Source organism: Hipposideros armiger, unplaced genomic scaffold (assembly GCF_001890085.2).
Source record: "Hipposideros armiger isolate ML-2016 unplaced genomic scaffold, ASM189008v1 scaffold_8, whole genome shotgun sequence".
NCBI lineage: Eukaryota > Metazoa > Chordata > Mammalia > Chiroptera > Hipposideridae > Hipposideros > Hipposideros armiger.
In genome coordinates, this window is record NW_017731358.1 from 5,484,543 (window position 1) to 5,495,418 (window position 10,876).

General features: G+C 51.1%; 1 protein-coding gene across 20 annotated transcripts in view; it reads right to left on the bottom strand.

Moving 5' to 3' along the window:
* Window positions 1-9,943, bottom strand: part of KALRN (kalirin RhoGEF kinase) — a 655,970-nt gene extending 646,027 nt beyond the window's left edge. For 12 of the 20 annotated variants that reach the window (XM_019652336.1, XM_019652320.1, XM_019652304.1 and 9 more), the window contains exon 1: window positions 9,484-9,943. In XM_019652336.1, the coding sequence (XP_019507881.1) occupies window positions 9,484-9,556 (73 nt within the window). In that variant the 5' untranslated portion in view covers window positions 9,557-9,943. The remainder of the gene's footprint in view (window positions 1-9,483) is intronic. The other 8 variants (XM_019652381.1, XM_019652391.1, XM_019652504.1 and 5 more) reach the window with 2 other exon arrangements.
* Between the last annotated feature and the right edge of the window lie 933 nt (window positions 9,944-10,876).

Here is a 10,876-nt window from a genome sequence, read left to right on the forward strand (position 1 = left end):
CCTCTCCCTCCTGCCCACCCCTAGGTATTCACATATCTTCCCCACCTAAAAAAAGACTCCCCTTAACTCTGCTACCCATATCCAACTACCTTACTATTTTTAACCTTCCCTTCACAGCCAAACCTTTCCAGAGTCATCTATATGCACTCCCACTACTTCCTCCCCATCCACCTACGCCCCGTTCCCCTTGCAATTTAGATACATAATTTCAGAGGTTCCCAGTGATCGCCCAATTCCCAGAACCAAGGGGCTTTGCTCAGTCCCCATCTCCCTTGGCCTCTCTGCAGTACTTGGCCCTGTGGATGACCTGTTTTTCTCTGATCTCTGCTTTCTCCTGGTTCTCCTCCGGCCTTTCACTTGAGTCTACAGCTCTATCATTGGCCCTCTGCCCTTAAGTCTATATATGCTTTTCATTTATTATCTCATCTATTCTGATAGCTCTAGCCACGACTTCTTACGGATATCTCCCAGATCTGTATTTCCGGTTCTGGCCTACCTCCAAAACTCCAGACTTGCTTCTAATCCACCAACGGAATCAAACACCTCCCTTAGCTATTTCACTGACACCTGAAATGCAACATGTCCCAAAGTATATTCTCAAATCCTCCCTCTCCTCCTGCGTCCCCACAGCTGCGTGTCCTCTTTCTAACTCCCGATTTTCATTTAGGGAACCGCCATCCTCCCAGTCACCCAGGCTCTAAGCTTTGGAGTAATCTTCGATTCCTGCCTTTTCATTGACATTTCTACATCAAAGTTGCCAGGTCCAATAAACTCTACCTCCACGAGGTCACTCTTGGCCATCCCCTCCTCTCCATGTCCACTGTGGCATCTCAAACTCAGACCCCCTTTACCTATGCAGTGGTCTCCTAATCCGGCCAGGGCCAACAGTACCTCCCTCGTTCTAATCGGTAGGGCTGCCAGATTTATCTTCCTAGTCATGTCATCACCCCATTCAGAAACTCTTACTGTCCCCCTAAAGCAAACTTCAGAACAACCAAACTCCTTGGCCTGCCACTCAAAGTTCTTTATGCTCTAGGATCCCAATAAATGGTTGATAAATGAAGCAATCAACCTGGTCCCCACCCACTTCTGAGTTTTATCTCCCACCGATCCTCTACCTGCATCTTCTGAGTCACATAAACTGGACCGCTTACTGCCCCAACTATGCCATGGATGTTCGCACCTCCTTCTAATACCTGTCCAACCTGGAAACACAACATTTTCAGTCTTCCCCATCCAAATCCTACCCATCCTTCAAGTCTCAGCTCATGAAGTAACCACTTCCTGGAGAACACAGCTCATCTACCACTTTTTACTCCTACTTGTTTACCCCTCATGTCCGTGTTTTCTAGATAATGTCCGGTTCTGTTCTAACAATGCCATGGACAGAGGGGAGGAGACCAAGCTAGCTCTCCAACGGTTTCTTCTTTACTTCCCTGAATTAATTCCTCTGTCCTACCCACTGATTCTTTCTGTTCCCTCACTCCTCAGCAGACATGGCTTCAAGCAGCTCTATTGATCCAACAGCCCTGTGGCTGTCAATCATTTCCTAGTTATTTTGCTGCCAGTCGTTCACACACAAAGGAGTGGCAGGGAGGAGTCTGAACTGCATGCAGACAGAGAAGGCGCGGGAAGGGGCTGGTTCACTGCACCCACCTGAGGCTCAGCGGAGGAAAGAACTCAATTCTTGCTAGGCGCCTCCAAAGGGCATGGGGCCATGTGGCAGGGCCTGGGGGCTGGCAGTGTTATACTTTTAGAGACAGAGAGAATAGGAGTGCCCTACTCTGTGTAAGGAGAATGCCCTATCCACTACCCTTGGAAAAAAAATTGAGGGCCGTCTGAGTGGCGCATTGATTAAGAGCTGGCTTGGGACGCCAGAGGGCCCCGGTTCGGATCCCACATATGAGGGCCAGTGACACTGCCCTCTACAGCTAAGATGCTGAACAACAGCTCAACCTGGAGCTGGGCTGCCAAGAGTCGCCGGCGACCGCATAGGCTGCAGCCCCTGCTGCAGTGGGTTGCCATGGGCTACGGTGTGTAGCCAGCAGCCAGCGTGAGCGGCCAGCAGCCGCCATGAGAGGCCATCCAGAAGCCGGCGACTGATCTGCCTCGCCCGGGAAGAGCACAATGATGGTGCCAACTTGGGCCAGTGAAGCAACATCCTCCACAACTAGACTGAAGAACAAAAGGACAGCAACTTGTCTGTTCCCCTTCCCCCAATTCCCCAGTGCTGTTCCCATCCCCCAATTCCCCAATAAAAATCTTTTTAAAAAAAATTGAGAAGGACTGCTCTCTTCCTGGGCTGCAAAGGTCCCACAGAGGTCAGATTAAATAAGACAATACTTGTCAGAAGAGGCACTTAGAGTAATAGAATGTTTGATTGGAAGAAACTATCTACATATATTTGGATAGAACTGTACAACTTATAAGGACCTTTCACATACCGTATCTCAATAGCCTGGGGATATAGGTGTATTATCCTCATCTTACACAAATGTTAAGTCACTTGTCCAAGTCATTCGGATAAGTAGAGAGCAAAGGGGAGTGTTCACCTCCTGCTCTCTTGCCTGACCTTCTCAGCGTCCTTCACAGGCCTCTTTTTTTTTCTTCTTTGCCCACCCCTAAATCCAAGTGCTCCCTGAGGGGGTACATTTATATCCATTTCCCTTCCTGCTCTATATTCTTTCTCGTAATGATTTTATACACCACCATAGCACAGTACATGATCACAGTGGGCACTCAATAAATATTTGTCACACAAATCGTTAAATGACTGAACGAAAGAGAGCTAAAGCCCAAACCCTAGCCTTCTCATTCCACAGACAGGCTCCTTGCGCTCCATCAGGTTGCCTCTCCGGCACGCCCTCCCATACCCCATGTCAAAAGCCGTGCATAGCCCCCTTCAGAGAGCCCCCAGTCTCCGTGCCATCACATTCACTTAATCAAACAGCAGGAACAACAAGGACAGCGAGGATTTCTTGTGCTCCTACTGTGTGTTGGAAACCACTAGATGCTTTTTACACATTTTTTTTCTTATTTAATCCTCTCAACCTGTAAAGCAAGCATTATTAGTCCCATTTTGCCGAAGACTGAGGATGAGAGAGATTAAATAATTTACCCAGGATTCTACCCATAGTTAATGCTGAGTCTACCTTATATAAAGTGCATGCTCTCTGACTATACAGAGTTTCTCAACCTCAGCACTATTGACATTTAGAGGCTGGATAATTCTTTATTGTCCTGTGCACTATAAGATGTTTAGCACTACCCTAGACTTCTACCCACTAGATGCCCCTCCTTGAGTTATGACGACCAAAAAAATGTCCCCATACATTGACAAATGTTCCCTGGGGAACAAAATTACCTCCAGGTGAGAACCACTGGACTACACCATACTGCCTATCTCTACAAGTAAGCTGCCAAGTTCAAGAACCAGAAAGAACTTTGAAAAGTATAAGCATTCATTCTCCAACATCTAAAAAGGACCCCTAGTTTACCTACTCTAGCGTTTTATTGATATTTACAGTCAGTAAGATTTTTCTCACTTCTCAATTTCTTTCTGTAGCTTCAGTTTATTCTAACACCTCTTGCATTCCACAAAGGATTACTAAATACAATTGGATGGAGTGTGCCAGTGATAGAGTTCCTGATGATTGGTAGCACATGGAGGAAGCAAAGCTTCCCAAATCGAATAGAGGTGCACCTGGGTGTCATTGATATATTCTAAAATATACTAATGCAGAAATAGCCTATATAAATACAGTATTGGAAATATTACAGCCTACTCTCTCCAGAACAATGAAGCCCTCTCGATACTCCACAGAAAATCCTGGAAAATGGTGTGACTAAAAGCCCTATTCATGATGAGTGGAAGTAAAGGAGAATCAAGATGGAACAACAAACACTGAATTAAGCACCATGTGTACATGCTGGAGCACCACGCACAATGTCCAAAAGAGATGTTTTCCTTTGCTGCAAAAAAGAGCTCAGGACGTAAGAGACCTCTCCCCTCTAGGTGCCTGGCAATGCACAGACAGGGCAGTGATATTTACTCAAAGACTATGCACACAAACATAGGTTGTTAGTCCCAAATCTCCCTTCTCTATGATCTGGACATCAGTTCCTCTATCTGGATAGGACGGGGCTGTCATTTGAGAAAAAAGTTTAAAGGATCTTACAGTAAATACCAATATACCACCGCCTAGATTCAACAATTGCTTATGTCTTGCCATGTTTCCTTTATCTATATTGGAAAAGGTGATTTGTTTGTTTTTATGAATTACAGCTTTTTAAAAGACCTTTTTCCTTACTCCCAAAGAACAAATAAGCTCAATGGTGGAGACAAGCCCTACGTGTATGAAAGGACAAATAACAATATCATTCTCCACTGATGAAGTAAGAAAATGAGTATAGACAAGTGAGTGTTTTAGGAATTTGGAGGAGTTGGTCTTGTGAGTTGTGAAAGCTCCCAGAAGAAGGTGGGGCTCAAGTCTTGAAGAATGAGTTGGATTTTGGAAAGTGGGGATGCCAGGGATGATTCAAGGAGAAAGTGAGTCAAGGTGCCCTTGGACAGTAAGAAGAGCAGTCAGGCTGGAGCTGAGCTGTGAAGTGTGGACTTGACCATGAAGGCACTTGGGAGTCACTGTCCATCCATAGGCTAGGTACTGGTATGATGAAATTAGTGCAATCTACTTTGTGAAGTGCAATTTGCCTGCAGGTACGGATTTGGAGCTGGGGTGAGAGAGCAGATCCTAAGGGACAAGAATGAGAGCTACTAAAGTCATCCATGAGCGGTAAGCTGGGTCCTGGCCTAGGGCAGAGGCCCTGCGGATGAACAACAAGGACTGACTACAAAAGATAATTCAATAGGATTTGTTAGAGGAGAGAGTCCTCACACACAATACCAAGGTTTTAAATACCATGACTGGGAAAGGGAAGATGCCACTTACAGAAGAACTAAGGAAGACAAGAGCAGGAGCTAGTCTGGAGAGCTGAAAAGACATACAGAGTGGAGTCTGAGGCTGACAGGGGTCCAAGTAACAGCAAACACTCCAGTTGAAAATGTCTGGACTCACAGGACAAGGCTCAACAGAAAGATGGGGGTAGAGGATATTTCCACATCAATCTCTTTTCATTTGTCCTCTTAATTTTTTTCCTTTGAACCTTAAAGAAAGTGGTTTCTCCTCTGTCACCAAAGCTAAGCTCTTGCTTTATTAGAGAGCCTAGTCTTATCTCACCTCTTCAGGTATCTAACTCAACAGTCAATCTTGCATCTTCAGTTTTTCCAGTCTGCAGCTTTCTCCCTTCCACCTCCAAACCTGTTCTGACTCTCTGACCCAACACACACACACACACACACACACACACACACACACACACAAACACACACACAAAACTATTTTTCTTGATACTAACATCCCTTCTGACTAGCACCCAACCTCTTTATTCGTTCACTGATAAACTCTACAGGTAACAGCTCCCTCTCCACCACCCAAAATCCCTATTCTGAATGCCTCTTCTGATACTGGGCTCCCAACAGCTCCCAGTGGCCTTCTTTTTATCACATCCAGTGACACCTAACCTGTGCTCTTCCGGCTCAATCTGTCTCTGCCCCTGTCATCACATCAGAACCCACGCTGACTCCCTGGAGTCTCCAGGGCCAAGTCTCCTTTGCTGCCCCTTCCTAAATAAGGGCTTCGCCCCCAAATTCTACCTTGAGCCCTTCCCCGCTTTCCTCCATCCCCCTCTCCCTGAGAGCCAATGCGTTCACATAGCTTCAGCTGCTTCCAGTCTTGATGCAGAAGGCTTCCAAGTTCACACTGCAAATCTGAACCTCCTGTCTTGAGTCCCACATTTCCCACAAACAACTCCACCTGGGCGTCCCTCAATCACCTCCAATTCTCCACATCTGAAGCTAACATCACTACCTGCAAAACCGGCTCCGGTCTGTAATCAGACTATGTCAGTCAGGGCACTGTCAATCCATCTATACTCTCAACCAAGCTACTTCTGTTTCCTCATAGGATTAGTTTTCTTTTCCCCCTATAACTAGTTTGTCAACAAATCCCCACATTGCCACTTTTGAAAATGTTTCTCAGTGTTGCCACTGACTCCCCATCCTTTCTGCCACCAACCCACACTAAGCCCCTCTCCCTCAGCGATGGCTCACTTTTGCCTCTCTCTGGATGCTTTCTCTCTCCTCTCCACTTGATCAGTCATAGTACCCCCAGATTAACCTTTCCAAATACCACTTTCTCCAGGATATGCCCTTGCTCAAGAACCTAAAGTGACTCCCTACTGACCCTGAATCAAATCCAAACTCCTCTTGGGCTCCCTATCTGGCCCTGCCCTACTTCCCCAATCCTGTGTCCCATTCCTCCCCAGCCTACACCGTCCATTCAGTCACCCCGAAGTCAATGTTCCAACCTCGCTGTGCCTTTGCCCACACTGCTCCTCCCATTCCCCGTCCCCACGCCCCCTTCAAGGACAACCCTGGGTTCCACTCCTCGGCAGTTCTGTCAACTTTTTATCTTGTAGCACCATAAGGTTTAGCAATTAATTAATCTCTGAACAGTAACTGTCAATCTTCTTCTAAAAGTTCTTCAAGGGCAGAGACCAGTTTAAATATTTCGTTTGCATTCCACAGCATCCTGGACAGCAGAAAGCTCCTGGTAGGAGCTGAAAAGTGCTTGTTGGTTTTATATTCCAACTGGTTCATAGCCCCAGTTCTGAGTTCCCATATTTCCCCTTCTCTGCCTCATAACCACGATCAATAAAATTATTGAGACACACTTTCCCAAGCTTGGAACAGAGAATTCCCAGAAAGATGATATGGAATCCACCAATCTATAAGAATAGTGGAGTGTGTGTGTGTGTGTGTGTGTGTGTGTGTGTGTGTGTGTGTCCATGGGCACAGAGGGAAGTAAGATTTAGAAAATATAGCTTAATCAGTTGGTCAAGAGAACGAAAATACCAAAATAATGAGATGAAAAGTAAGGACCCAAAACAACAAAATTATTTGAAGCATGCCTAATTAGAGACACAGTATGCCAAGGTTTTGACAAAGCAAATGCCAGTCTGATCTTTGTGCATGCAAAATTTTCCACCAGAAAGAAGGCGGTAACCCTGGCACTACAAACTTTGAGAATTTGTTTGAAGGTTTCAGAATTGTTCAATTGAATAAATTCATGAAGCCCAGCCTACCAGGTGTACTGCTGTGTTCCAGAGAGAGGGAAATCAGAAGGGAGAAGGTTAAGAAATGGGGTCTTTTCCAGGTTTAAGAATCCCCCATGAGAGCCCAGGCTAGAGAATAGAAGGGGGTCAGAGAGCCGAGCACAGAGGGCCACGCAGATTGGATGGTGGTTCAGCTGAGGACCACCAAGAGCCTGCACTCCCTCTTGCAACTTGTTATGGTTTATCAGTCATTTCCAGCCTTATGCATTGAGGATTTCATTTTTCTCTGATTCTAAGTGCACATCAGACCTAGCCCTCTTCAACAAGGTTGCCTGAGGAAGAAGAATACCCCCAACAGGAGTCCCACCGGAGTCTGCTATTTACTCTGCGATTTGAACCAGGGCTACACAATGTAAGCCCCACATTGTGTTTTGAAAAGCCCTGGGAAAAGTAACACATTGGACCATTATAGGCCATTAACACCATTAACACTGTGTGAATTCATTTGTCAGAAATTAGCAAGCCTCCAGCAAGTGAGCTCTACTCCCAAAGACTGGGACAGAAAATGGACAGGAACTAAGTGTTTGGATGATAGGGAAGGGGAAGGAGAAGTGGAGGCCAAAAGATGAAAGTGGGGTCCAAAAAGAGAAAGTGGGAAAGCTCCCACTTCTAGAGTTTTCCCCAGAGCTAAGAAAAGGCAGCCTTTTGACCCAGATGGGAAGCAAGAGGGGTCAGGAAGACCTTCTGGTAAATGTTTCCAGGTATCACTTGGCCCCCAAAACTCTATCCTAGATGGCAGGTTATAAACCCAGGTCAAGTCTGAGATGCTGGCTCCCCACACTCACTTTAGAATCCATGCTCTGAGTTCCAGGGTATGCGTGTGTCACAGAGACAGAGAGGGAAAGCTAGAATGTGTATGCAGAATCCACATCTGAGGAAAAGGAAGGAGGGAGGAAGGCAAGACTGAGTCCTGGGACGCAGGGCAGGGTAACGGGCTCCCTCCGCTTTCTCCAGGTCCTGGCATCAGCGCCTGTCCTCCAGTGTTTGCCTTTCCAGACCCACTAAAAAACGAACATATGGGCCAATCAAGTCTGACTTCTAAAGCCACAAGCCTCCCCAACAAAGCACTCCACCCAGGGGCTTCCCTAGAGATGACCTCCAGGCAAGGCAATGAGGTTAGGAAACAGATGGATGTGCAGAGAGGGAGCCTTCAGAGCTAAACTGATCCCTGACCCCTCCAGTTCACGTCCTCTAATCGAACTTGCCAAAAAAGAGGGTAGAAGCTCAGGGGCCCCGTAACTCTTTGGATTCCTTGGGACAAAGATTCCAGACAAAATGGTTCCAGACAAGTGAGATGGGGAGCTCTACCTACCGAGTTGGTGCAAGCCACAGGTAAAAGGAGATGGGGGAATCCCTGGCCATCAGAGAAACAGGGCCACAGGTGGTGGGAGATGAAGATGGTCCTATCTGTTCTGAGGAAGAGGCTGTGTAGTCCGGGAACAGAAGCAGCTACAGATCTGGGGGATGGGAGGTGGGTAGGCTGCAAACAGCTGGAAAGACAGATCTGGGGGCTCTACAAACTACAGGCAAGCAAAGATTCAGTGGGTGGGTGTGTGAGGGGGACGCTAAGTCACACTTCCAGGAATGAGTGATTCTTATGAAAAGCTCATCCGTTCCCAGAAGTATAGAAGAGGAGGACAAGGAGGAGGTCCGAGGCGCCCACCGCCCTCCCAGCGCGTCTGCCTCTCAAGTCGGAGCCGCTGGCTCCCCACACGCACCCTGCATGACCGTCCTGGGTCCGCCCCACTCCTGTCAGTCTGCAGCCTGCGTGACTCCAGGTCCCCACAGCCCCCCCTCCCTCACTGCACACCAGGGCGCCGGGCCCCTGGCCCGAGAAGGGTTGCCAGCCCAGGGCGGCCGGAGCCAGGGGGGTGGGGGGCGGCGAGGGAGGGGCCGGGAACGCGGGTAGCTGGAGCGGCACGCTCGCTGCAAAGTAATCCAACATCGCCCCATCCTCGCGCTCCGAGAGAAGGCGGCCGAGGGGACCGCCTCCCGCCTCCCACCATACAGACTCCCGCAAGTGGGGTGAACGCGGAGGGGCGCCGAGCTCCCAGCCCCCACCCGTCCCCAAAACGCTACCAGCATTGCCATAACAACAAGAACCTCGGCAACTCCAGCCCGGACGACGAGGGGGGACAGCCCCCCAACACGCACACCCCAGCAACAGCCCTCCTTTCCCAAACTTGTCCGAGACACCGCGTCCCGGGGAGCGGCCCTGCCCCCCGGCCGCCCGCGCCCTGCCCAGCCTACCTGTCCGGAAAAAGGCGTCCACGTCCGAGTCGGCTGCTCCTCCTTCCTCCGCTGCCCCCTCCGGGGGGTTCATGACTGAAGGAGGACGTCCGCAGGCAGCCGGGGGCCGGCGAAGCCTGGGGCCGTGTGGGCTGTTCGGCGCCGGGTGGGCGGAGGGCGCGGGGCGCAGCGGCCGCGGCCGCAGAGCCGGCGGACTCCGGGCTTCGAGGGCTGGCGGCTGGAGCGGCCAGGCTGGGGCAGAGTCCGTCAAGCCGCCCTCAGGCGGAGGCGCGCGGCTGGCCGGGGGCGCCTGCCGCCGGCTCCCCCATGGTCCCCCTTCCCTGGGGGCGCTGGCCGCCTGCTGTCGGGCCGGGGCCCGGGTCCCGGGTCCGGGCTGCCTGGGCGCCCGCTCTCCGAGCCCAGCCGCGGCAGCCGGCTCTCCTCCTCGCCCGTCTGCCTGTCTCTATTGTTCAGCCCTGCTCGGCGCTCCTCTTTATTTTTCCTCCTCCCTCCCACCCTCCCTGTCTCTCTACCTCCTCCCCTCGCTCGCTCGCTCGCCCGCTCGCTCGCGGCCTCCCTCCCTCGCTCTCTGGCTCCCCCTCTGGCTCCAGCCGCCTCCGCCGCCACCCCAGCTCCTCCCCCCGGCTCCCGCGCCTCGGTCCCCGCCAACAATGACCCCGGCAGCGCCGAGCTCCGCCGAAGCCCCGGCCGGGGCTGGGGATTCGCGGCGGACCCCCGGCGGCGCGGACGCCGCCCTCCCCTCCGCGGCCCGGCGCCGGCCTCTCCGGGAGTCGGGAGCCGAGAGCCGAGAGCCGGCCCCGAGCTATTGTTCGCGGCGAGGCTAGGCCGGCTTCCTGAGCCCCGCAGGAAAAGCCCCGCGAAGGAGGCGGCCGAGGAGGGGGCGGGGCCGCCGGGCGCACGCCGGGCTCGCCCCGGGCTCTGCCGCCCCGGCGCTGCGCGTCCAGCCTCGCCCCTCGCGCTGTCGGTGCTGCGGGCCCCAGGTGTGTGAGGGGGAACCCCAAACTGCTAGTCTGCCTGCTCCAGACCCGTCCCCAGGCTACACGGACCCGTCCCTAGAGGCTGCACTTTTTCCTCCTCCTCCTGACAAGCTCTCTCCTGCCTTCCTCCCCTCCTGAGCCTCTCGCATCTTCCTCACCATCTCCCCATAGTTCCTTTCCTTTTTAGCTATTCCCTTCCTTTTTCCGCTTTTCGGTGCCTCTTTAAGCATCTCTCTGCCTCTGTGACTCTTGGTTCAGTTCATTCCTCTTGCGATGTCTTCCTGCGTCTCCCTCCCTCCCTCTGTCACTCGGCTGTCTCTCGCTCGCCTCTGTGGTGCCTCGGTACTTGGCCCGGAGCTCAGCGCTTCTCTTGGACAGTTGTCAAAACTCCCTAATCCCTGGGGCTTTCTCTGTTT